The sequence below is a fragment of the Sus scrofa genome, chromosome 6 (genome assembly GCF_000003025.6).
Source record: "Sus scrofa isolate TJ Tabasco breed Duroc chromosome 6, Sscrofa11.1, whole genome shotgun sequence".
In the NCBI taxonomy this organism is placed as follows: Eukaryota; Metazoa; Chordata; class Mammalia; order Artiodactyla; family Suidae; genus Sus; species Sus scrofa.
In genome coordinates, this window is record NC_010448.4 from 1,649,323 (window position 1) to 1,672,978 (window position 23,656).

Sequence of the window (23,656 nt, forward strand, 5' to 3'; positions counted from 1 at the left end):
CGGGGCTGGGTCACAGCGCGTGGGCTTCTGACTTGGAGCTGGGGCCGTGGCTGGCCTTGGTTGTTAAGACGCTACGTCATGGCCACTGTTGGAACAGAGCAGCTGCTGGCCGTTTCTCCTCTGTGATTTTCCTTACTGACCTGGAAGAAAAAGGAAGGAGATGTAGCTAAAATAAAAGCAGATTTCTCCATTTCTGGGGGAGGCCACTGGGATCCATGTGGTGTGGGGCTTGAATCACAGGAAAAGTGCGGGAACAGGTCACGTGAACCCAGTGTCGTTTCCAGGATTCGGCCCGGCGGCACTCGGTGATTATTCCTCAAGAAAGGGTTTTTCACTGCCATGGGGGTGGTCTCACGGGCGGGGAGACTGGGGGGAAGGTGGTGAAGGCCAGCAGGGCCGAGCTCCATCAGGGCAGCCGGGTTAGTCCCCTCTCTGCCAGGAGGGTTTTTCTCATGGGAGGGCAGGGGGACTCCCTCTAGCTGTGACTTTTGATTTCCGCCACGAGTGGTTTTCCATGCTGATGATCTGATTTTGTTGGCGAAATTTCGGCTGCCTCTGCGCACCGATGACAAACAGAAACGCAGAGTTGAGGAAACGGAAAAAGTGGCTTGAATTGCCAGCAGAGAGGGGCTGGGGGTGTCCAGGGAGCAGGGCGTGCTCAGCTCGTGGACGTTTCCCGATGGGTGGGTGCTGAGGTCACTGGGCGGTGGTGTCATCAGCCTTCTGGTTCCGGCCAGTCTGGGGTCCACCTGCGGGTGGGCAGCATCCAGTGGACTTCTTGCACCTGCTGGGGCTTCGGCGCCTGCAAAACGGCTCCTAGGACGCGGCTCCGAATATCATCTGCCGTCTTGCAGGAGGACCTGAAGGTCCTGGGCTTCGCCGAACAGCTGGACTGTCGTTATTCCATCTTCCTTGACTGTTTTCCTTTTTCCCGCTTCTCTGACTAAATGGGTTCTTTGACTGCAGGTTTTCTGTAGATAAAAGGTCCCTCTGGGAGGGCCTCCCAGGGCCCTGCTCAGTTACAGTCTGAGCGAGCTTCCATGCGTGTGGAAACAGCAGCAGGAAGAGGCAGGGTCTGTCTGGAGTAGTTAGGACTGTTCTCCCGGGGTGAGAGGTCGGGCTGTGAAGGGGCACCCTGAGCAACCAGTGCCTGCGAGGGTCCTTGCTTCGCAGGAGTGTTGCACCGTGTGCTGTGGCGGTCGAAACGCAGGCTGAGTCCTGTGCACCCACGGGCCTTCTCCTACCCCTGGACGCTGAGTGACCTGAGCCTTGCGTGGGTCAGAGTGCCTTGGGCAGGTGGAACAGGGACCCCATTCCCCACAAGGTGCCGGGCGGGACTGAGCACCTTTGCAGCCAGAGGCCTGCCTCTCTGGGTGCTGCTCCCAGACCCCAAGGTTTCTGTAAAGGTGCGTTTCATAAAAGCACACTTGAATAAAGTGAAGTACCGTTATGAAAGTAAAACACAAGTAATAGTAAAATAGTCACGGTAGCTTGATGAATTCTACAAATTCGACTCTCTGCTCAGGTCTGAGAAGAGTACTGTCGGCATGCCAGAAGCCCCCTGCTCCCCACCGTGCTGCCTGGGCATTCTGTGCACACACAAGGTCTGCTGGGCGTCAGCGTCGTGGCAGTGGACTGTGGGCACTCTGGCGCCTGGCTCTGCTGGGGAGTGTTGTTTCTGTGCATCCATCTGGGCTGCACCTGGGCTTGGCCCCCGCTTCTCTTACTGCTGTGCCCTATCTGTTGCACAGCAGCGTCACGGTGCTTTGACTTGGGGTGTGGGAACGTCTCAGGTCAGGTCACCGCAGGCTCTGTGTCTCAGGGCGAACACGTGTGCTGGGTCAGGTGTGTGTCTGTGGGGCGGGCGGGCTGGGGTGGGTGTATTTGCGCATGGCCCCAGCACCCACTGACTTGCACCCAGGACCTGGCCCCAGCTCTTCTGCCCAGGCCATGCATGGCCTTCTTTTGCTCCTTTGTCTTTTTGTTTTGTTTTGTTTTTTAAGGGCCACACATGCTGCATATGGAAAGTTCCTAGATTAGAGGTCCAATTGGAGCTACATCCACTGGCCTGCGCCACAGCCATGCAGCATCTGAGCCTCGTCTGAGACCTACACCACAGCTCATGGCAACACCGGATCCTTAACCCACTGAGCGAGGCCAGGGATCGAACCCGTGTCCTCATGGATGCTAGTCGGGTTTGTCACCGCTGAGCTCATAATGAGAAGTCCTCTTTCTTTGTTGACCTTCTCACGTTTCTGCCCCACGTTTGCATCACACGGACCCTTCGGCATCTTTGTTGTCTCCATAGATGCATGTTCTCTGTTCCAGCAGCGTTTCCTTGACGTCCTAACAGTTGGGAAATGAGAGGACAAGTCGAGCGTTACTGGTGCTAAGAGGACCTCAGCGTCTGTGTGAGCAGGGCCTCCTGCCTGCACGACGCACAGATGCGACGGGCTCTCCCAGAGGCTTGGAGAGTCTCTTCAAGCCTTTCTCCTTGGTGGGAGGTGCCTGCAGAATGCCCTGGTTTGAAAAAAAAAGAGAAGAAAATATTGGACTTGGCAGGGCAGATTCTGTGCACCGCAGGTGTCTTTACCTTGTAACACAGTCTCGCCTTCCCCAGCCGCATCTCCCCCAGGAGGTAGGGGCGGAGCTGGGTGCTCCCGTGTGGGTGGGAGGGCAGCTCCCCCAAAGGCAGGACTCGGCCAGCACCCACCTGCTCTGCCTCTCCGGGGACAGACCCCCTCCGGTGGTCATCTTACTGTGCAGACACGCTGCAAAAGGGGGTTTTCTTAAGAGTAAGAGTTAAAAGGAGGACCCCGCTGGTGGGCCGCCTGCATCCCGACGACTGCTGCTGATAGCCCGTGCAGTGCGCATATGTTCTCCACACTTACGAAGCCCCACATCGGGGTTTGAGCGGGGCTTGGAAAAGTGGGGCCGAATTCCAGGGATGCCCTGCTTCAACGGGGAGGTGCTCTTGCCTCCTGCACATGTTCCCGGCTGGGGCCGCGTGGGAGCCCTTCTCCGAGTGGGCGAGGGCCGTGGCCTTTACTCAGGGTGGGGCCTCCGGGCTGACCTCCCTGTCAGGCCGGCTGATGTGGCCTGAATCTCCGGGATGCCGAGAGGAATGGCTCCCGTGCTCGGGAGCGGTCTCGGGGACGGCGCGGCACTGCAGCGCCTCTGGTCAGGTGTAAACTGGAAAACAGTCTGCGAAGCCTGTGCCTACTGCGCGCCTAGCTCTCTACCCGGAGCCCACGCGCGGGCGTCTCTGTAATGTCAGCACAGCCGGCCCGGAGGGGCCTGGGTGGCAGCGTGCCCGGCGGGAGCGCTGCTCTGCACGTAACTGGGAGGCGCCGGCGCCTGAACCCCCAGAGCAGCACGCGTGGACTTTTGTGCCGCTTCTGGTCTGGCCGAGTGGGGCGCGTTAGTTTCTTAAGACTCCATATTTAGGAGTGACGGCAGTTGAGAAGTGCCTGTTGGAGATTCAAATATAAACAGGCTTTTTTGGGTGGCTTCATTTTTCTAAAGGAATATGTAGAGTCTTTTTATAGAAAAATTTTCCCTTTTTGGTGACAAAACACAGTGGTACTTGACTGCTGCCGCAGAAAGTTAATTGAGTCCTCCGTGCCTGGCTCACCGGAGGATGGAGCACCCGTCAGGCTCGTGGGCAGGAGGCCCTGACCTGGCTGCTCGGCTCCGGGGAGGCATCTAGAGATGCCTGGCTGGCGCTTTCTGGAGGTCGCTGGGCCTTCCAGGGTCATGGTTACCAGACTGACCCTGGAGCGCTCGGGCTCTCCCACCTGCCTTTTTTTGAAGTAGAGTTGGAAGCATAACTACTAGTATTTGAAAGAAAACCTGCTCCCAGGTTGTGCTGGCAAAGAAACGGTAAATCAGAATGTTTCTCCAGAGGGGAGTTTGCTGTCTGCCCGACTCGGGGCTGTGGTCATTCAGCTCTCCGGGTGCAGCTGAGCAGAGGGGCGCGTCCCCGGCTCCCAGCCCAGCCCCAGGGGGTGACGTCGTGCCCGCTGCTTCATCCCGTGGGCGGGGCCTGCCCCAGGACAGCGCTGCTCCCACAGGAGGGTGCCCAGGCGGGGTCGGTGCCCAGCAGCGGCATGACCCTGCAGCGGTGGTGTCATGGCGTGGCCCAGGCTGTCCTTCTGAGCCCTGTCCATCTGGTATTTTTATCATGAATTTGGGTAAGAAAACACGCTTCCTAGATTTGAGTGTGATACAAAGCTAGTCATTAGGAATGAAAGCAGACGAATTGCTTGGCAAATTTGGCATCCAAAATAATCTTCATGGGCCGAATCTAGCAAGGTGAAATGGATGTGGGGTAAGTTTTCCTTGGAGGTTGTGTATAAATGTACCACTAAAAAGCTGCCCCTGGGGAGTTTCCGCTGTGGCGCAGTGGGCTAATGATCTGGCTTGTCTCTGTGGAGGTGCCAGCCCTGTGCGGGTGCAGTGGGCTGAGGATCTGGTGGTCTTGCTGCAGCTGTGGTCTGGGTCACAGCTCTGGCTCAGATTCAGTCCCGGGCCGGGGACTTCCATATGCCACGGGGCCAAAGAAGAAAAGAAAAGAAAAACAGAAGACAGTGTTGCCCTTGGTAGCAGACGAGGAGGAGTTAGTGAGTTGCAGGCGTGGTGGTGGGGTCCGCTTAAGGCGAGGCTGCCCCAGGCTGATGCTGCAAGAGGCACTTAGCTGGGTGTAGCCTTCAGGAGCGGGGCCGGTGATTTTGGCTGACTCTCCATGGCTGAGTCCGCTGGTTGGAATGACACATTGAGAGGGAGGTTGCTGAGCCGGGGGCGTTCAGGGAGAGACTGGGATGGTTGAGCGTTTGAGGGACGGTGAGAAGGGGCTGTGTCCTGGCGTGGAGTAAGAGAGGCCCTGGGGTCCTCTCCCAGGCGATGAGACCCGAGGTGGGCCAGCGGGGAGACGCTGATCGGGCAGCTTGAGCTTTTCTCTTTTTTTTTTTTTTTTTTTTTGTCTTTTGTCTTTTTTGTTGTTGTTTTGTTGTTGTTGTTGTTGCTATTTCTTGGGCCGCTCCCGCGGCATATGGAGGTTCCCAGGCTAGGGGTTGAATTGGAGCTGTAGCCACCGGCCTACGCCAGAGCCACAGCAACTCAGGATCCGAGCCGCGTCTGCAACCTACACCACAGTTCACGGCAACGCCAGATCGTTAACCCACTGAGCAAGGGCAGGGACCGAACCCGAAACCTCATGGTTCCTAGTCGGATTCGTTAACCACTGCGCCACGACGGGAACTCCGCTTTTCTTTCATTTTGAGATTCTGTGTTGTGTTTTTTAGGGTCCCTGCTTTGGGGGAGGCTTGGTGGAATGCATAAGCGCCTTCCCTACAGACCGTGCAGAACTGGGTGGCTCGGCTGGAAGCATTCTCTGCAGCCTGGAGGTGTTGCCTTTGTGGGGAGCTGGCCATCGCGGTTGGGTCGTGGTAGGAGAGCCAGGCTGAGATGGCACCACCTCCAAACAAGGCGAGCAGAGGTGCCTGGCCCGTGTGTCTGAGTGGCCGCGCTGGCCGTTTTTAAGACCAGTTGTCTGCCTCCTTGCTATTGGGTTTTAGGAGTTGTTTGTGTATTTTGGATGAAAATCGTTTATCCAGAAGTGTTTCTCCCAGACGGTGAGTTCTCATTCCCTTGACACTGTCTTGCAGAGCAGAAGCCTTACATTTCAGTCGAGTCCAGCTTATCTGTCAGTTACCTCACATGCCGGCCTCTGATCCATCTTGAGTCCTTTGCTGTGGGAGGGGTCAGGTCTGTGTCCAGGTTCGTGCTTTTGCCTGTGCATGTCCAGTTGTTCCGGCACCGTTGGTTGGGGAGCCTGTCTTTGCTCCACCGTGTTGCCTTTGCTCTTCTGTCAAAGATGAGCTGACTGTCCTTGGGGATTATCTGTTTTGGGGCCCTCTGCTTTGTTCCATTGGTCTGTTGTCTGTGCTTTAACCAGCAGCACAGTGTCTTGATGATTCTAGCTTTTTCGTAAGCCTTGAAGTCAGGTAGCCTCGGTCCTCCAACTCCGTCTTCACCGCCGGGTTGGCTCTCCTGGGTCCTCTGGCTCTATATAAACTGTAGAATTGGTGTGTTGGTATCCGTGAAATAATTGGCTGGACTTTTGGTTCAGGCAGTGCTTAATCTGTAGGTCTGTTGGGAAGTACTGACATCTTGACGATAGTATTCTTTCGGATGAAACGTCCCTCCGTTGATGCAGTATTTCAATTTCGTCCATCCGAATTTTGTAGTTTCCCCATATAGATTTTGCACATATTTTATTGGGTTTATACCTAGTTACTTAACCCTGGTGTGCAAATGTAAGTGGTTCTGCTTTAACCTCACATTTCACCTGTCCGTCGGGGGCTTGTCGGGAAGCCCTTGACTTTGGTTGGACTTTGCCTGCAGCCTTGCTACGAATGTTTACCAGTCCAGAAGTTTTCCTGGTGATTCTTAGATTTTTTGTCTTTCTTCCTTTAAGTTCCCTTTCTTTCCGTGTTAGCGAGGACTTCATGCAGGAAGCTGAAAAGGAATGGCGAGAGAGAACAGCCTTGTCTTGTGTCTGATGTTGGTGGGAAAGCTTCCAGTTTCGCATCATCAAGTGTGATGTTAGCTGTAGACTTCTGGTGGCTCTTTGTCACGTCGGAAAAGTTCCCCTTGAAGCCGAGTTCGCTGAGAGAGGGTTTTTGTTTTTGTTTTTATCAGGAGTGGGTTTTAGATTTTGATGCATTTTTTTCTTTTTTGGTCGGTCAGATGTGATGAGTTATATTGATTTTCAAACTTTGAACTAGGCTTGCCTACCTGGGATAAATGTCCCATGTCATAGTGTCCACTTGTTTTTGTATTTCAGAATTATCTTGCTAATATTTGGTTGAAGATTTTGCATCTGGTCCATGGGAGATACCGGCCTGTCGTTTTCCTAGAAGGTCTTGAGTATTGGGGTTATGCCTAGAGGACGGAAGCTGTCCCCAGAAAGGCTGGAGAGGATCTCAATGACTTTTTCCTTAAATGCGCAGTGCGTGTCACTGGGGAACCGTCTTGGCTTTCTGCTTTCTGTTCGGAAAGTTGTTAGTTATTGATGGCATTTCCTTAATAGATACAGGTCTGTTCAGACGGTTTACTTCTTATGTGGGTTTTGACAGATTGTTTCTTGCGATGAAGTCTGTTTTCATGTAGGTGCATTTCATGTAGGTTGTCACATTTGTGGGCGTGGAGTTGTTCTCATTATTGCTTTATTTTCATTTTAATTTCCATGAGATCTGTAGTGGTGTCCCTGCTTTCACTTCTGATATTAGTACTTGATAGCCTCTCCTTTTTTTTTTTCTTAGTTTGGTTGGAGGTTTATTGATTCTTTTACCATTTTTTTTTCAAAGAGCCAGCATTTGGTTTTATTGATTTCCTGTTTTAAATTTTATTAGTTTCTTTTGTCTTTTTTTGTTTGTTTTGTTTTTTAGGGCCTTACACGCGGCCTATGGAGGTTCCTGGGCTAGGGGTCAAATCGGAGCTACAGCTGCCGGCCTACGCCACAGCCACAGCAACTCGGGATCCCAGCCGCATCTGTGACCTACCCCACAGCTCGTGGCGACGTTGGATCCCCAACCCACTGAGCGAGGCCAGGGATCGAACCTGCATCCTCATGAATCCTAGTCGGATTTGTTCTGCTGAGCTACGACAGGAACTCCTAAATTTTATTAATTTTTGCTTTGATTCTTGTTTCTTTTCTTTGGCTTGCTTTGGGTTTAATTTCCTCTTCTTTCTCTAGTTTCCTAAGGTGGAACTTGGATTATTGATTTTATATTTTGTTTCTAATGCGTGCATTCAATCCTATAAATTTCCTTTTAAGCACTGCTTTCACTCCATTCCACAAATTCTGGTAAGTTGTATTTTCATTTCCATTTCATAAGTTTCCCTTATAATTTATTTTTTAATTTTATTGTAGTTGATTTACAATGTTGTGTGAATTTCTACTGTATTGTAAAGTGATTTATACATACTTAGATTCTTTATCATATTCTTATGCATTATAGTTTTATCATTGGTTTTTTTTTTTTTTTTTTTTTGTCTTTTTCTAGGGCCACACTTGCAGCATATGGAGGTTCCCAGGCTAGGGGTCTAATCGGAGCTGTAGCTGTCGGCCTACACCACAGCCACAGCAATGGCAGATCCAAGCCACGTCTGTGACCTACACCACAGCTCACGGCAGTGCCAGGTCCTTAACCCACAGAGCGAGGCCAGGGATCGAACCCGCAACCTCATGGTTCCTAGTCGGATTTGTTAACCACTGAGCCATGACAGGAACTCTGGATTTTTTTTAAATTAAGGTATAGTTTATTTACAGTGTTGTGCCAATTTCTGCTGTGTAGCAAAGTGATTCAGTCGTGTGTGTGTGTGTGTGTGCGCGCACGCGCACGCACGCGTGTGTGTCCCTTCTTTTTTTGGGGGGGCTGTATCTGCGGCCTGTGGAAGTTCCCCAGCGAGGGATCAAATCCAAGCCACGGCTGTGACCTGTGCCACAGCTGAAGATCTTTACCCCACTGCGCCAGGCCCCAGGTTGAACCTACATCTCCCAGCGCCCTGACCCTGCTGCATCACAGTGGGCACTCTGGTGTCGGCCCATCTTTGAGAGGGGGCATTGTATTCTCTATTACAGTGGAGTCACCTATTTTTCCTTTCAATTCTATTAGTTTTTGTCTAATATAGTTTGGCTGTCTGTTGTTAGGCTTCTAGATATTAAGAATTGTCATGTCTTTTTAGAAAATTGGCCCCTTTTTTATCATGTCATGCTTTTTTTATCCCAGATAACTTTGCTTGCTCTCAGGTCTGTCTGAAATTAATGTAGCTGCTCTTAGTTTCTTGGGAGTATTATTAGCAGGATATGTCTTTCTCCATCCATTTGCTTTTGGCTGTGCCCGTGGCATGCCCAAGTTCCTGGGCCAGGGATTGAACCCACACTGCAGGTGCAGCCTGTGTCACCGCTGTTGCAACACTGGATCCCTAGCGCACCCCACCACAGGCGAGCTTGTGCCTTTTGTGGGTTTAACTGAGCACTTGACGTGATCCCACTCTCTCTCGTCTCAGCATGTCAGTTTTGCCTTTTTTTAACTTTTCGGTGGCTGCCCAGAGCTGGTGGCGCACAATAAACATTTATAACTTAGCCAAGTCCAGGGCCACCTGCCTCCTGCTGTCCCTCCTTCCTTCATCTTGCCTTCTTTTCCTGGCTGCGCTTGCCGCGTGCGCAAGTTCCCAGGCCATGGGGTGAGTGGGTGCCGCAGCTGAGGCCTACACCACAGCCACAGCAACGTGGGATGGATCTGAGCTGCATCCACGACCTGTGCTGCAGTTTGTGACAATGGCAGGTCCTTAACCCACTGAGAGAGGCCAAGGGTCAAACCTGCATCCTCATGGATACTAGTCGGGTTCTTAACCTGCTGAGCCACAGTGGGAACTCCCCAAGTCCAGTTTCAAATCACACTCTGCCACTTCACAGCGGTGTGGGTACCTTGACAGAAACACGGTAATTAATCCTGACTTCTTCCCGTCCCTTGTAGCGCGGTGTCATTCATTTCACTTACATGTATACACACCAGACACATGTATTCCCTACGCCGTGGGTAGACATGTTATATCTACACGTGCATATAGAAGCATACGTAATCCAACACACTGCTGCCTTTTTAACCCCCTTTTTAGGGTCACAGCTGCAGCATATGGAAGTCCCCAGGCTAGGTGTCAAATCAGAGCTGCAGCTGCCCGCCTGTGTCACAGCCACAGCCACGCCAGATCCGAGCCGCCTCTGGGACCTATGCCCCGACTCACAGCAGTGCTGGATCCTTAACCCACTGAGCAGGGCCAGCAATTGCACCCAAATCCTCATGGATACTAGCCGGGTTTGTTACCACTGAGCCACACCGGGACGCCCCGTTGTTGCTGTTGGTATTGAAACCGTTAGCTGTTGAGTCAGTGAAGAGTAAGAAAGAGGTGTGTCCTCCCCGTACTCCTCCGTCGGTGCTCTTGCTTTATGCAGACCGAGTTTCTGGCCCATCCTGTGTCCTCATCTCTTACGAACTTCTTTGAGCACTTCTTGCAGAGCAGTTGTACTGGCAACAGGGTCTCTCAATTTTTATTTGTCTCATAAATACGTATTTGTCCTTCGCTTTTGAAGGATACTCTTGTAGAGTGCAGAATGCTGCGTGGGTGGGCTTTTCCGCTCAGCACTTGAAATGTTTCCCCTCTTCCTGCTTGCATGGATTCTGAGGACAAGCTGGACCTAGTTCTTACCTGTGTTCCTTTGTAACTGAGGTGTTTCTCTCCCTGGTTGGTTTCAGGATATTTTCTTTTTTCTTTTTCTTTCCTTTTTTTTTTTTTTTGGTCTTTTTAGGGCCGCATCCATGGCATATGGAGATTCCCAGGCTAGGGGTTGAATCCAAGCTGCAGCTGCCGGCCTACACCACAGCCACAGCCACTCAGGATCTGAGCCGTGTTTGTGACCTACACCACAGCTCATGGCAGTGCCGGATCCTGAACCCACTGATCGAGGCCAGGGATTGAACCTGCATCCTCACGGACACTCGTCAGGTTTGTTAGCCCTGAGCCGTGATGGGAACTCCCAAGTATTTTGTTCACCTTTGACTTTCTGTAATTTGCAAGTGATAGACTGAGGTGTAGTTTTTGGCGTTGATCCTGCTTGGTGTTCTTGAGCTTCCTGGCTCTGTAGTTTGGGTCTGAGTGTAACTTGGGGAGAGTCTCAGTAAGTGCTATTTTAAGTGTTTCTTCTGTTCCTTTTTTCTTCTCCTTCTGATGCATGTTGCGCCTTTGTCCTTGGATATGCTGTTCTGGTTTTTCCCCCTTTTTGGTTTCCAAGGAGTCTGTTGAGGTGTCCTCCAGCTCAGAGATTGTTTCCTCAGCTGTGTCCAGTCTGCTCGCAAGCCCGTCAGAGGGCTTCTGTCACAGCGGTGGTCACCTCTCGCCTTTTCGTTTTGCGTCTGTCTTAGATTTCCACCTCTCGGCTGGCATTGCCATCTGTCCTCGCCTGCCGCCTCCTCTGTCCGTTGGAGCCCTTGGCGTGTTCATCGCAGTCGTTGCAGATTCCTGGTCTGATCGTTCCGGCATTCCTGCCTCGTCCGCTTCTGTCCCCCGTCTGACTTTGGGGGATGCATCTTATCGTGCTACATCATTAGAGGAACGGCTGTAAATAGGCGGCTAGTGCTGGGGTGAGAGGTGGGCGGGGCGGGGCGTGTTCTCTAGGCCCCTGACTGTGGTCAGGTCTCCTGGTGACGCCTGTGCCTCTGGACCGGGAACTTCCCACGCCTTTCACAGTTGGCTCCATCCCGTCAGCTGGGACAGGATGGCTGGCGCCGGGTTTTTCTCCCTCGCAGTCGTTTTGGCTCTGATAGTGCTCTGCAGCTTAGGCTCTTCCCCCAAGGGAGCCGCGTGCTCCTGAGGGCAGGCCCGGGTGTCTCAGAGTGGTTCCTCGTCTGCCCTGCCGCCATCGGAAGCGCAGGGGTTGCCCTCGGATGTTGGCCGTGGCCGTCTCCACTCGAGCTCCTGGAGCTAAAGCTCAGCCGCGCGGGGATCCTAGGGACGGGGCCCTGGAGCTTCGCAGTCTGCGTCGGCTGCCCTGAGCCCCGGCACTTGCTCGGCCACGTTGAGGTGTTCCTGCCCCAGCGGTGGCTTCTGTGTGTCTCTGCCTGTGTCTCCCCACGGGGCACGACTCTGAGTCACTGCCCGTCCCCAATCTGTGGGCAGCAGCGTCTCCTGTGGCCCCCGCGCTCTCTCTTCCAGATCAAGAGCTGTGGATTTTTCAGCCTCCAGCTTTTTACAGGGCTGAGTGGCAACTTCCTAGGTCCTTTTGAGCCCCGCCAGAAACTAGAAGTCCCTTTTCTGGCTTTCCATGTGCTCTCATTTCAGTTTCGTTGTGATGGAGTTCCACGCTGTAGAGCATAACACATGTGTGACCCCCCACTCGAGCCGGAACCTCCCATCGCCCTGGGCAGCTGCTGTCCCCAGAGATTGATTCTGGCTGTTTACGAATCGCCACGCGAGTGGAGTTGTCCAGACCCTGCTCTCGTGTCTCCCTGCTCCTCTTCCCGGGATGTTTCAGGCCGTCCCCGTCGTGGCGTCTGAGTAGATGGCCCCTTTGCGTGGCCGACCACGCCTCGTGCGTCAGTCCGCCCGGAGCCCTCCGGCCGCTGGCAGCCGGGCACGGTCAGGAATGGCGCTCTGAACGCGTGCGGGCTTCCGTGCACCTGTTTCCCGGGGCGACTGTCTGGGTTCACATGGCGAGTTGAGTGCTGAGCCTGGGCTGGCGCTGTGAGAGGCTCGGCTCGTCCCGTCGCTTCCCCCGAGCTGGGAGAGCGAGCTCTGGTGCCTCCTGGCCTGGATGCCTGCTGGTGCGGGAGGGGAGCGTGCCGCAGTTTCCGTGTAATTAAGCAGGTGACGGTTAATGATGTTGAGTGTCTCTTTATGTTTTGTGAGACATTTGTGCGTCTATCTGTGTGTAATTTTACGTCTTCTGTGAGCTTCCTCTTCAGATCTTTTGCCGGTGTATTTATTGGGTTGTTTATCTTACTGATGAGATAGCAAAGTAAGAATTCTTAGGCTAGGGGTTGAGTCAGAGCTGTGGCTGTAGGCCTGCAGCACAGCTCAGGCAACGCCGGGTCCTTAACCCACTGAGCGAGCCAGGGATCGAAGCTGCGTCCTCCCGGGTGCTGGTCGGGGTTGTTACTGCTGAGCCGCCGCGGGAGCGCCCCAGGATCCTTCACATCCTCTGGACGTGAGCCGTGTGCCCATGGCCGTTTCCAAGTACTTCTCCCTGCTTGTCTCTTAGCTTTGTGGTGTTCATTTCACATTTGCAGTTTGTTTTGAGGAGTCCGAGAGTCTTGCCTGGCTGGAGTCTGGCTGGTTATGTTCTTTCTCTACTCTGAGGTCAAGGAGGTTTTCTCCTGCTCTTTTCTGGAGTTTGTGGTTAGCGACGTGCTGAGGACGCTCTTGGCGGCGTGGGGGCGAGGGGGCGGGTTCCCGGCAAGGGCTCAGCGCGTGCGTTGCTGTACCAAGTGGGCTCTTTCTCGTTTTTCTTTGGCTTTTAGGTCGCCCGGGGGTCCTTCCGGCCGGAGTGGACATCGGATGGTGGCCTGGAAGAGACAGCTGATCCTCTTTGGTGGCTTCCATGAGAGCACAAGGTCAGTCGCAGCAGCAGGCTCTTCTTTCCGGAGGCCCCGGGAGTGGGCCTCTGTAGGAAGAACCGCCTGAACACACAAGGAAGGTACGATGCTGCACCTCTCTGAACACCGGGCCGGCTGCTTGGGCCTGCGGCTCGGGCAGCTGCGGAGGGCTTCCAGCTTGGCTTAGTGCTCTCACTGTCTTCATGAGTACTGAACAAGGGGCCCCGCGTTTTAATTTTGCATCTACAGCCTGCACATAAGGTGGCCAGTCTTAGAGTTCCCTTGCGGCACAGCGAGTTAAGGATCCAGTGTTGTCACTGTGGCGGCTCGGGTCACTGCCTTGGTGAGGGTTCCATCCCCGGCCAAGAGTTCCCATGTGCCACGGGCACAGCCACCCCCCCCCCCCAAGTGGCCAGTCCTCTCGCAGATGGGCTCTCAGACCTGAGCCTGCTGCGCGTCCTCTGCGAGGCATGTTCACGGAGGCCTGGGGTGAGGCCAAGAACCTGCCCTTCTGCCAGCTCAGGGCCCCACTTGCAGAGCGCAGGCTGAAGTCGCCTTGAGGTCCTTTGTGGGGAGCGAGGGACAGCCCGCGTCCTGCAGAGGGCGTGGTTGTCTGCACTGCGCCTGAGTGCCCGGCCTGGTGGCACGTTCCCCTGTGGCTTTAAGCCTCCAGCAGTGGCTGCACTTTGTCGAATGTCCTTAGTGCAGCCCAGAGAGGCAGGACCTGTGGTGAAGCGGGTCTCTTCAGCACCTGCCATGTGCAGGACAGCACGGGCCCTGCATCCTGTCCCTCGCAGGTCACAGGTGAACCAGGTTTCACAGCGGTTGTGACTTGCGGCCGTTTCAAGATCAGAACTTTCAAAGCCACTGTCCTCCGTTACTTTGTTTTGAAATTATTGCTTGTGAAGGATTTCAGAAAAAACGAAGATACTTGAGCAGCTATCTATGTAGTCACCTTCCATATTAAACTAATTAGTTTGAACTTTAAAACCAGGGAACAGTTGTTATTTATCTTGAGAATAGGATTATTCTTGCTGAAAATCTGCAATGCAAAGTCTAAAACAGGGGAAGGTGGTGAAGTCTTTTAAAACCTGCACCTCCGCGTTCCTGAGTCCACCTCCTGAGAGCCCCGCTCCCCCAGGAGGGTGTGTTTGCTGGGGGCACGGATCGTCCAGTTTAGCACCCCGCGTCGGACGGCCTTCCCGGGGAGCTCGGTGACCTGCGTGCTGGCTGCGGGGCGCCCGCCTGGGTGGTCTGCGCGCAGCTGGGAGGCAGGGATCCAGTCCCACCGCGCTGGCTTCTCACCCCTTCCAGCGCCCAGGCTTCCTTCCTGGAGAGTCGGTCTCGGCTCTGGGGCCACTGTCTGCAGAGCACCTCCCGGTCTTGTGGTTTCATTCCGACCAGTGGCCACCTGTGAAAGTCCCGCCAGCTCTTCCCTCTGGGCCTCTGCGGCACCGTGGCGGCTCCACACGCAGCCCCCTTCTCAAGGCCCCGCCCGCACTCTGAGTCCCCTGCCACGGGCTTGGGCCACAGCGCCTCCTGGAAGGCCCCAGCCGGGCCTCTGCTCCGTTCTGAGTATTCGGGGCTCGTGGTTCCCTGTTGAACTTGAACACGCAGGTGGGAACCTTACGTGGTTATTTGCAAGACGGCGACGTTGTAAACCTCGGAGGGCGCGTGATGTAATCTTCAGTGTGAAAGGACTTTGAGGCCCAGGCGCATTACTTGGCTTCTGGGGGCCAGGGCTGCTGCTCGTTCGAAAAGCAGACGCACATGCTTGCAGTCCCTCCATGTGCACTTAACTGTGCTTGAACCAGTACCTTTGTACAGAGTGTAGGAGACGTAGCTTTAACTCAATCCCGTTTGCTTCTCCATGTGGCGGCCTTTTTGTTGCGGTGCCCGTGTTACCCCAGAGATTACATTTATTACAACGACGTGTACACCTTCGACCTGGACACCTCGACCTGGACCAAGCTGTCCCCGTCAGGGACGGGGCCCACGCCCCGGTCGGGCTGCCAGATGTCCGTCACTCCCCAGGGCAGCATCGTCATCTACGGCGGCTACTCGAAGCAGGTGAGACGCGGTGGGCGCGCGCGGACGCGGGGGCTCCGTCTGCCGCCTGTGCGGTTCCACTCACAGTGAGAGCGTCCGCCGAGCGCCTGTGTTGGTTGGATTCGAACGGTCCTTTCTGTTGAACGTGCGGTGTTCAGAGATGGTGTCGATGGGCTTCTCTGTGAACAGGCCGAGGTTTTTACAGCCACGTGATGCTGCAATCCTCGGCCCCGAGAGGCCGAGGTGGGAATGACACGGCGGCGAGGTGCCCTCAGTGGGCAGTGCCCCATGTCCACCTCCCAGTGTGCACATGGCACTGTGGCCTGTCGCTGTCTCAGGGCTTAGGACAGCCCTCCCCCCAGCGCTTGCTCCGACGGCGTGGCCTGTAGTCGTGTCTGGCGCGTCGGCGTGGCCTGGTTGTGTGGCAGCCGTCGCGGCGTGGTGGAGAGTGGCCTCCTTGGACGCCCGTCTCTGGGCGCTTTTCTTCTTGGTGATCCTGACCGGGTGGTGGCTGCTCTACCTGGAGCCAGTCCCCACACTCCGGGATAAATTTGAAGGCCCCAGAGGGTGGACCCGAGAGGCGGACGCTCGGGATGGTGGGGAGCCCAGACGGCTGCCAGCCTCTCCTCACCAGGGCTGTTGCTCCCGTGCCGGGCCAGGAGCTAGGTCTGGGCCGTGTGCTCTCCTGATGCTAGAATCAGGCCGAGGCAGTGGGAGCTCAGAGTTGGGAATGCTCGATCAGGCTGGAGCGGCCACGCTGGGCGCGAGTGCACATGTGCAGGCTGCTGCTGCTGGTCTCTGGGCTTACAGACACACTGGGTAGTGGTGCAGACACTTGTTTTTCTTTGTTTCTTTCTTCTTTTTTTAGGGCTGCACCTGTGGCATATGGAGGTTCCCAGGCTAGGGGTCCAATCAGAGCTGCAGCTGCCGGCCTACACCAGTGCCAGATATGAGCCGCGTCTGCGACCTACACCACAGCCACAGCAGTGCAGGATCCTTAACCCACTGAGCGAGGCCAGGGATCAAACCCGCAACCTCATGGTTCCTAGTGGGAGTTGTTTCTGCTGCGCCACGACAGGGACTCCCCTGACACTTATTTTTCCACTGGACCTTGTGACGCTTGGTTCAGTCTCTCAGATGTGGTCTGTCCCGTTAATGCCACGGGAGCAGAGGTTTGCAGGCAGAGGATGGGCTTCTCTGTGAGGGGCTCCCGTGCCCCTGCTCTGCCCATCTTAGAGGAGCTGAGACCTGAAGAGCTCCGCACGTTCTGGGTGGCAGCTTGGCAGCTCCAGTGACTAAGTGCTTTTTCTGCTCTGGAGCCGTTGGATCTGCAGAGGAGACTGACGTGCAGCCAGTGAGACGGGCGGACCGAGAGGATGGGTGGCGCAGGGCTTCCTGCACAAAAGCGTGGTGCCCCGCCGCCTCCTCCCTTGGAGGACAGGAGGCTGGACCTGGGAGTCGCGCTTTGGCGGGAGGAGAAGTGGGAAGGTCGGGGCGCACAGACCCCAGCCAGCAGGGCCCTTCCTTGCCAGCTGTTGTCTGCGGAGGCCGGGGTCCCACAGGCAGAGCTGCCTTCTCAGGGCAGGTTCTGGGTCTCAGGGACGTATCTCAACGTTACGGCAAGAAAGCGCCCCCTTAGCGCCTGGGTCCTGAGGGAGAACCTCTGATGCCCAGAGAGCAGCCGTCTTGCTGTTTGTGACCCATGGTGGAAGCGGGGCTCCTTATTGTGCCAGAGACCAGGGCGCATCTGCAAGGGACCTTCTTGACTGACAGGGACCCTGTAGCCAGAGACGTGCGAGCAGGGGAACCAGGGAGGTGGCGTCAGGTCACAGGCCAAAGTGGACCGCAGATACCCGTGAGTCCATGTGCTTGTGAGCACAGGGTCATTAGATGAAGTGAGCTGGGAAAGGGACAGATGCCCAGCACAGAATCCCGCACCAGTGTGGACCCTCCTCCCAGGGGGGCAGGGTGGGGCACCACCCCTTCCCTCTGAGAGGGGCCTGTGCAGGCTGGCGCTTTTCCAGCGAGGATGGTGGGGCAGGGACCACCCCTAGAAACCTGGTGGACCCTGCTCCCCGGGTGGCCAGGGTCCACGGCAATGGCAATGGGACGTGGCGGGAAGTGTGCTTCACCTGCGGGAGCCACCCTGCACAGCCGTGAGAGCCGCGTCAGAGCCCCAGGAGAGGCCCTGCTCCTCAGCTCGAGGTTGGCAAAGGAGGCAGCGCAGAGCAGCCGCCAGCAGCCGCGAAGCTCGGGGCCCATGATGACTCAGGGCCCTGGGTCCTGGGGTGGCAGCAGGACACTAGGAGGCCTGAGGCAGTGTGAGTGATCCCTACTTCCCTTCATGGTGACCTGCCAGCCTTGTGACCACTCCGTGCTGATGCGAGGCGTTCACAGAAGCATGGCGTTGCCGTCGTGGCTCAGCTGTTAACGAGCCCAGCTGGGGTCCATGAGGACGGGGGTGCGATCTCTGCCCTCGCTCAGAGGGTTAAGGAGCCGGCGCTGCCGTGAGCTGTGGCGTAGGTGGCAGTTGTGGCTCAGATCTGGCGTGGCTGTGGTGGAGGCCGTCAGCTACAGCTCCGATTCCACCCCCGCCTAGGAGGTTCCATGTGCCCCAGATGCGGCCCTAAAGAAAATAACAACACGTAGGCACATAGTGCAGCGTGTGTGGGAGCTCTCCGTGCTGCCCTCGGAGTTTTCTGTAAACCGGAAGCTCTTGTGAAGTCACAGGCTTATTAGAAATCAGGAACGCCGAGTTCCCGACGTGGCGCAGCGGAAACGAGTCCGACTAGGAACCGTGAGATTGCGGGTTCGATCCCTGGCCTCGTGCAGTGGGTTAAGGATCCGGCGTTGCTGTGAGCTGTGGTGTAGGTTGCAGACACTGCTCAGGTCTGGCGTGGCTGTGGCTCTGGTGTAGGCTGGTAGCTACAGCTCCGATTCGACCCCTAGACTAGGAACCTCCATATGCCGTGGGTGCAGCCCTAAAAAGACGAAAAGACCAAAAAAAGAAATCAGGAATGTGAAGGACAGAGACTAAAAGTCGCTGAGACCCGGGAGAGCCGTCTGGGGTGAAAGGTGAGTGCGAGGACCCAGGCTCGTCTGCCCGGGTCGGGACGGCTGGCGTGAGCTCAGGAAAGCCGTGAGATGGCCCTGCTGCCTTCTGCGCGGGGCCTGGAGTAGCCCCTGCCCCCGGGCCTGAGTCCCACTCTGTGGGGGGTGGAGGCGGCGGGAAGCTGAGGCGAGAGCTCTGGGTGTTGCTGGCGCGCGGGCCACGCACCGCGGGGTTCGCCAGCTTGGCCTGTGCTCGTGGCGCCAGCAGCTGCCGCGCCTGTTCACACCAGGCTGGTCTGGAGGCTCGGGAGACGAGGGCGCGGCCTGGCGCTGCTCACGCCCCGTTTGCTTGTGCAGAGGGTCCGGAAGGACGTGGACAGAGGCACCCAGCACGGCGACATGTTCCTGCTGAAGCCTGAGGAGGGGAGAGAAGGTATGTGTGCTCCGCCGAGGACACGACGGCGGGCGGGGGCGGGGGCCAGGCCAACACGACTCCCTTTGTGGTGGGGACCATGGCATCTGTGCCACCTCCCAGTCCTCCTTGCTCAGGAGCGGGTGTCTCATGTCAGGACGGGAACGCACAGGATGCTTGTTACTGGGGGGCGGGGGTTGAGGTCCCGGGGCTCATTCTGTGAAGCTCAGGTTGAGAGAGAGGCCTGGGTGGGCGGCCCGTCGGCCCACAGGAGACCTGTCTCCGTGGCACAAGGGGCCTGCGGGGCAGGAACCTCTCCCCTTTCTGCCATGACCCTGCGCACGCGGAGGCTTTGGAACCGTTCCACGCCATGCGCGTCTCAGGTTCCAGCCACGCTGTGTTGGGGTGACGGCTCAGGACCCGGAGGCCCAGGTTTAGAGCCCTGTTTACACATCCCTGAACTTGGACTTGTTCTAGGCGGTGGGACCGCAGCCTGAGCTCGGCCCCCGGGGAGAAGGGCCCTGTGCACCCTGAGCTGCGAGGTCCTGGCAGGAAGGGGACCCCACCCTGACCACGTGCAGAGCACCTGACGTGTGCTCGTTTCTCTTCCCTCCGTGTTAAAGAGCGGGTTGTCGGGAGTGACCCGTGGCCCTAACGGGGCAGCTGGGGCTGTGTCCTGTGGCCACGCACGCCCAGCAGCTGGCTCGGCTCTGGGGAGAGCTCGCCCTTGTCTCCTGCTCTCCCGTTTTGAAAAAAATGTTCACTTCAGAAACAATCCTAGTTCTTGTTGTGGCTCAGTGCGTTAAGAATCCAGCTAGTATCCGTGAGGGTGCGGGTTCGATCCTTGGCCTCGCTCAGTGGGTTATGAATCCGGTGTTTCTGTGAGCTGCAGCATAGGGACAGTTGCAGCTCGGATCTGGTGTGACCGTGGCTGTGGCTCTGATTGGCCCTCTAGCCTAGGAGCCTCCATATGCCACAGGTGTGGCTCTGAAAAAAGAAAGAAATGATCCCAGGAGTTGCCTGGTGGTACTGTGGGTTAAGGATCTGGTGGTGTCACTGCTGCGGCTCAGAGTCCCTGTCATGGCATGGTTTGATCCCTGATCTGGGAGACACATGCATGCTGTGGATGCTGCCAAACCCCCCTCCACCCACCGCCAAAGAAAACCCCAGTTCCCTTTTCCAGCCGTGTTGGGAAGACCCGGAGCTGACCCGGTCAGATATGGAGGGCTGCGGGGAAATCAGGACGCGCCAGGAGGGGAGGACCGCGGTGTTGTCACCTGCGGGAGGGCCGGGCCAAGGGCGCTGGGTGCAGGCGCCTCCAGAGCTGGTGCACCTGCCTCGCCCCACCCCTCCCTTCCAGGCACAGCCGCTCGGCGCCCCGGGCAAGTGCTGGGAGGTGTGAACACTGCTTCGGTGAAGACTGGCCCTTGAGGATGTGCCCCCTCTGGGCTGTGCTGACCAGGGAGGCAGCAGAGCGCCAGCCGCGGTCCTGTGGGTCCACGTGTCCCCACTTCTCTCCTCCGCAGGCCGGTGGGCGTGGACCCGGATTAACCCTTCTGGAGCCAAGCCCACCCCAAGGTCCGGCTTTTCAGTGGCTGCGGCCCCAAACCATCAGACGCTGCTCTTCGGGGGGGTGTGTGACGAGGAGGAGGAGGAGAGCCTGCAGGGCGACTTCCTGAACGACCTGTACTTCTACGACCCCGCCAGGAACCGCTGGTTCGCGGGACAGCTGAAGGTAGCGTCTGCCTGGCTGCCCCTCCAACCAGTGACGCCCAGAGCCGCTTGGTCTCTGGCTGTGAGGCTCCGTGGAGCTGTCCCCATGAGGGGGGACCCGGTCGTCCGCAGCCCGCTGATAATGCCAGCCTGAGAGACGCAGCACCATGGCTGCTGTCTTGGAACTGGGGTGCCTGGGGCTGCTGACCTAGAAGGGTTCAGCAGGTCGGAGGCCTCAGAGACAGGATCCACTTGGGCCCAGACCAGCTCTGGCTGAAGGGCCTTCGCCCCTGCCAGGGGAGCTGCCAGGCGGAGGGCTCGCTCTCGTCAGGTGGGGACCCAGCAGCAGGGGAGGGTGAGCGCAGGCAGGTGGATGGCGGGTGGGTGGCGCTGTGCTGCTGCTTCCTTCGCTCCCTCCCTCAGCCTTGGGGGACGGGCCAGGGCCGCCCCCGGCCTCTGCTCTGATGGCCTGCCTTGCTCTTTACCACCAGGGGCCCAAGGCGGAGAAGAGGAGGCGCAGGCGGGGCAAACGAGCGGAGCCTGGCACGGCCGACAAGCAGGAAGTGGAGGGGCCAGGCGCCCCGGAGCCCCTGGAGGTGGTCAGAGAGGTGGTCTCAGAGGCCGGCACTGTGGTCACCATTAAACAGGTGCTCGCTGCCCCCAGCTCCGCAGGACGGCCAGCGTCCGACGATGACGAGGACAGCCCCGACGAGGCAGGAGTCCCCACGGTGGAGCCCAGCCCCCGCTCCAACGCCATGCTGGCCGTGAAGCACGGGCGGCTCTACCTCTATGGTGGCATGTTTGAGGCCGGCGACCGCCAGGTCACCCTCAGCGACTTGTACTGCCTGGACCTCCACAAGATGGACGCGTGGACGGCCTTGGTGGAGGCGGATCCAGGTGAGGGGCGGACGCAAAGCCCTGACTGTGTGGTCGGGGCAGCATGTCCAGGGGCACGTCTGCGCGTGGCCGGGCTTGTCCTGCCACCGCTCTGAGCCTCGGACCCTCTCGGGCGCGGGGCTGTGGCGGGTCTGGTCCTGCACGTTGCCCCTGGGGGTGCCCTGTGCACCCGGAGCAGGCGGGGCGGGGCCCTCCCTCGTCCCAGGGCCCCGTCGCACCCTGGGCTGCGCTGGACTCGGCCACTGCTCAGTTCTTAGGTCTGAGCCGAAAATGACTTAAGCTCCACCGTTTCGGGAGAGGCTCTGAAGGGCTGTGCTCGACTGCCGTCTCGGGGTGCAGCTCCTCTGCCCGTCTCTGCCTCGACGTGCGCCTCGGGTTTGCCCTGAGCGCTGAGCCAGGCCCTCACGCCCTCACGCTGGCGCCCTGGGTTTAGGCGGAAGGGAGGACGACCCTCGGGGCTGGCCGAGGCCTGTCTGCTGTCCCCGGCGCCCCGGCTGCATTGACGCTCTGGTTTCCCCGTTGGCTTTAAAGAGAATCAGGAGTGGTTGGAGGAGACAGACTCGGAGGAGGACAGCGACGAGGTGGAGGGTGCCGAGGGCGGCGGGGAGGACGACGAGGACGACGAGGACGAGGAGGAGGAGGAGGACGACGATGGCGGGGGTGAGTGCTGTGTGCCCGGTGCGTGGTCCTCTTGGGGCTCCGGGCCCCGCCTTCCCCGAGCTCACAGCTTAGGTCTCTTCCCTGCCAGAGCCCCATTGCTGGTAACTAGAGGTTTTAAATTTCTACTGAATTTTAGTTAACACTTGACTGTTATAGACTACCCTGGAATCGCGCTTGTTGTCTAAGCAGGGTTGGGTGTTTTGTTTGTTTTTTCTTCTTTTCAGGACTGCGCTCAGGGCATATGGAAGTTACCGGGCTAGGGATTCAATCAGAGCTGTGGTTGCCAGCCTACGCCAGAGCCACAGCAATGCAGGATCCGAGCTGGCATCTGCAACCTACCCCACAGCTCACAGCACCACTGGATCCTTAACCCACTGAGCAAGGCCAGGGATTGAACCCGCATCCTCATGGGTACTAGTTGGGTTTGTTACTGCTGAGCCACAACGGCAACTCCTGTTCAGCTCTTGGGGGGCAGGGAGTGTTCTTTAGGCAGGTGGAGAAGGGCCTCCCCTTGATCCAGGAGAAGGGTGAATCCGGGCGCGCATGTGTTTGGCTCCCCAAGACCCAGGCTGCTTCCTCCACTGAGCGTGTGTCTTGCTTGTTTCCCCTCCTTCCCCCCCAAAAGAGCACCACCCCTCAGTGATGCCCAGCGAGCCGTTTGTAGACTACCTGCCCAGGACGGAGCAGTACTGGGTGAAGCTTGCCCGCGAGGCCGCTGCACCCGGCGCCCAGGAGAAGAGAGTGCTGAGGTCGGCCCAGGCCATGGCCAAGGCTTTCTTCGAGGCCTCGGCGTGAGCCCCACACGGCCCGAGGTTAGACTGTGGGAGCTGAGGTTCCCTGCCCTCAGCTTGCTGAGTGCGGCCTGAGCTGGACTTGGCACTTGCCGCTGGGAACGTGGTCCTGCTGCTGCAGCCTCCGGGTTCTGGCGGGCGTCCGAGCTGAGGGCGAGCTGCCCGCACAGGAGGCGGCCCTGTGCCTGAGAAGTGGGACGTTGGGCTCTGGCGGGGGTTCTTGTGTGCAGAACTGGGAGACCAATGTTCTAGCTGACCTCACGTCAGCAACCCAGAGACCGTCTCTTTGATTTCTGAAAAACGTCCGTGGCCGCCCCGCGCCCGTGCCTCTCCCAGGCTCTCTGTAAAAGCAAGCCCGGCGCTCTGCCTGCGTCTCTCGGTCTTGCAGCCCAGCTCCTCCGGGCCTGCTTTTACCGTGCCTCTCCCAGGCTCTCTGTAAAAGCAAGTCCGGGCTCTGCCTGCGTCTCTCGGTCTTGCAGCCCAGCTCCTCCGGGCCTCTTCACCCGTGGGCAGGTGGTGGAGCCGTGGCAGGTCACACCCGTGAGACCTACAGACCCCGCCCCGCCATGTGCAGTGGGATGAGACTGACCGGATGGAGCCCCTCCAGGAGTGGGGCGGGGATGAGACTGACCGGATGGAGCCCCTGCAGGAGTGGGGCGGGGGGGGAACGTGGTCGGCTCTGGCAGGGCCAGCACACAGTCCCGTTGCCGCGTTCAGCGATCCTTGCAGGGACCCTGACGTCTCAGGTCAGAAAGCCCAGCTGCCTGGAGGCCACTGGCCTGAGCGCTCGCGAGCAGACCAGGGCACCTGCGTTTCTCTCTCAAGTCATCCAGGGCCAGGCCAGCCCTGGGCACCAGGGTTCTGACCAGAGTCCAGCGAGAACGGCGGCACCAGCCCCTGCAGCCCAAGGGTGGGAGCAAGGCCAC

At 57.5% G+C, this 23,656-nt stretch overlaps 1 protein-coding gene across 1 annotated transcript in view; it reads left to right on the forward strand.

The window, feature by feature from the left end:
• Positions 1-23,006, forward strand: part of KLHDC4 (kelch domain containing 4) — a gene marked incomplete at its 5' end in the record, with an annotated part of 45,275 nt that extends 22,269 nt beyond the window's left edge. The window contains 7 exon segments of the mRNA NM_001243840.1: positions 13,083-13,175; positions 15,068-15,227; positions 18,615-18,690; positions 20,196-20,404; positions 20,874-21,279; positions 21,811-21,939; positions 22,565-23,006. Coding sequence (NP_001230769.1) covers positions 13,083-13,175; positions 15,068-15,227; positions 18,615-18,690; positions 20,196-20,404; positions 20,874-21,279; positions 21,811-21,939; positions 22,565-22,734 — 1,243 coding nt within the window. The 3' untranslated portion in view covers positions 22,735-23,006.